The sequence below is a fragment of the Dichomitus squalens genome (genome assembly GCF_000275845.1).
Source record: "Dichomitus squalens LYAD-421 SS1 unplaced genomic scaffold DICSQscaffold_3, whole genome shotgun sequence".
Lineage (NCBI taxonomy): Eukaryota > Fungi > Basidiomycota > Agaricomycetes > Polyporales > Polyporaceae > Dichomitus > Dichomitus squalens.
This window is the reverse complement of record NW_006766885.1, coordinates 1,610,243-1,612,155: the sequence shown is the minus strand read 5'-3', so window position 1 is coordinate 1,612,155 and position 1,913 is coordinate 1,610,243. Positions and strand designations below refer to the sequence as shown.

The 1,913-nt window shown below is 54.2% G+C and overlaps 2 protein-coding genes across 2 annotated transcripts; one reads left to right on the top strand and one right to left on the bottom strand.

Annotated features, from left to right (window-relative positions):
- Positions 1-39: 39 nt before the first annotated feature.
- Positions 40-459, top strand: DICSQDRAFT_50638 (uncharacterized protein; the record flags this gene model as incomplete). Its single annotated transcript, XM_007362073.1, has 2 exons — positions 40-240; positions 292-459. Coding segments are annotated over 2 exons (369 nt in total), but the record flags the coding sequence as incomplete, so codon positions are not given.
- A 761-nt stretch (positions 460-1,220) lies between these two features.
- Positions 1,221-1,909, bottom strand: DICSQDRAFT_166515 (uncharacterized protein; the record flags this gene model as incomplete). Its single annotated transcript, XM_007362072.1, has 2 exons — positions 1,221-1,371; positions 1,422-1,909. 2 exons carry the CDS (start codon positions 1,907-1,909, stop codon positions 1,221-1,223), a joined length of 639 nt encoding a protein of 212 aa, XP_007362134.1.
- Positions 1,910-1,913: the final 4 nt, after the last annotated feature.

Here is a 1,913-nt window from a genome sequence, read left to right as displayed (position 1 = left end):
TTGGTGACACGGAGAGTCATCACTGCTCTCACCCGTCGCTCGCTCCTCGAGAAGTATATCAGACTCCCAACACCAGAGGAGAAGGAGGATGCAAAGGCATGGGTGGAGGAACATTCCTGCCATGCATGGCGACATGGCTGGTGTATGGTAGACGGGACACTTGTTCCGCTGTTTACCAGGCCGCATTGGTTTGGGGAGAGCTACTTCGATCGGAAGTGTCGTTACTCTCTGAATGTGCAGGTATTTTTCTACACTCTTATATCGATACAAGAGGTACTCAGAATGTTACAGATTGTTTCAATGCCCAACCTACGCATCATCGATGTCAGCTACGGCTTCACTGGTAGCACACATGACTCGACCGCCTGGGAAGCCACCCGACTAGCACAGGATCATGAGGAGATCTTGACAGGCACTGAATTTGTCTGGGGAGACTCGGCATATCCGGTACGTCGCTGAGGCTCTCATCTGACTGGGGAACACTACTCAGACCTGGTGCAGATTGAACTATGGCTTATTGCTCCATACAAGAAGCCAGACCGGGATCTCCCCGATAACGAAGTATTCAACAACCACGTCTCAATGATCCGCATTCGCTCCGAACATGCCATTGGATATCTCAAAGGTCGATTTCAGTCTCTCAAGGGCCTGCGCATCCACATCAAAGATGAGCGCACCCACAAGTTCGCAACTTATTGGATCCTTGCGTGCATCGTTGCACACAGTGTCGCTATGGAGTGCGAGGCAGAGGAACGTGCTGATGATGAGGATGTAGATGACGATCCATTCATTCGTGAAGGTCTGTCTTCATCATCCGAGAGTGAAACATCTGGCGGTGAGGTCCCTGTGCACCATGGGGCGCGGTCTTTGAACGCTGCGAAGGCTAGACGGGAATATTTGAAGGAGGCGTTGTTTCGGTCAAAGGAGCGCCGGCGTGCACGCCGCCATGCACGCTTGTAGTCATTTCATATATAGATCAATTGTACTACTTGTCCTATGCCCTGTACAGTATCAGAGGGCGAACAAAGAGTTTGTATCAGAAACAGAGCTCGCATCAGAATTTCTTGTCGTACATCGCCTGCCCAACGCTTGACAGGACAACCTGCTGCATTGAGTTCACAGGCTCGCCCAGACGTAGTACACCTTGCCCATCTTGAGCTCGCGCCACAAGTTCTTCTTCTCTGAAAACAGCAACCGTAGATGCCCTTGTGCGTGTGCAGTCACGGGTAGCCCCTATCAGCGACGGGCAGGAACGTCGCGCCATACCTGCACCCGCGCACAAGTTCCTCCTTCGGCACTTTGACAGCCTTCTTCTCCTCGCAGTCGCCGTCGATGGAGCCTTCTGGGTCTGCTTCACACCGGTCTTGCTGCCTTGGTCCTGCTCAATGTAGTATGCTGTGCGCATGCGCAGCTGAACGAACATTGTTGTCTCCCCATCCTCGTCCATTGCGTTCTTGTGTTTCCCTTCGTTCTTGCGTGCCCCATGGCCTTCCGGCCCCCAAAGCAATTCCAGGCCCTGGGGCGCGTGAGTGCGGTGCACTCGCTCGTCTCGCGCCTGCGGTGAGCTTGGCGAGGGCAAGTTGGGCTGGGCAATGGGGATGTACTCCGCGACATGTTCGTAGCCACCGTTTATGTTGTTCGTCGTCTCGGAGTGGTGAGTATAGCTAGACAACGTGTGGAGGCGCAGCTTGGACTCGACTCGGGCGCGCCACCACGTGCGACGTCGAGCCGCAAGTCTGAGACGCCCAGTCCCGTTATGGACACGGCCCGAGGGCGCCTCATGTGAGCTGGTCCGGGTTATCCACATCGTAGCTCTCACGCGCTGCGGGAGGAGATTGATATTTAGCATTTCTAGAGGGAAGGGAACGTGCAAAAAACATGACTGAGGGGTACGGCATATATGCCGCATACTT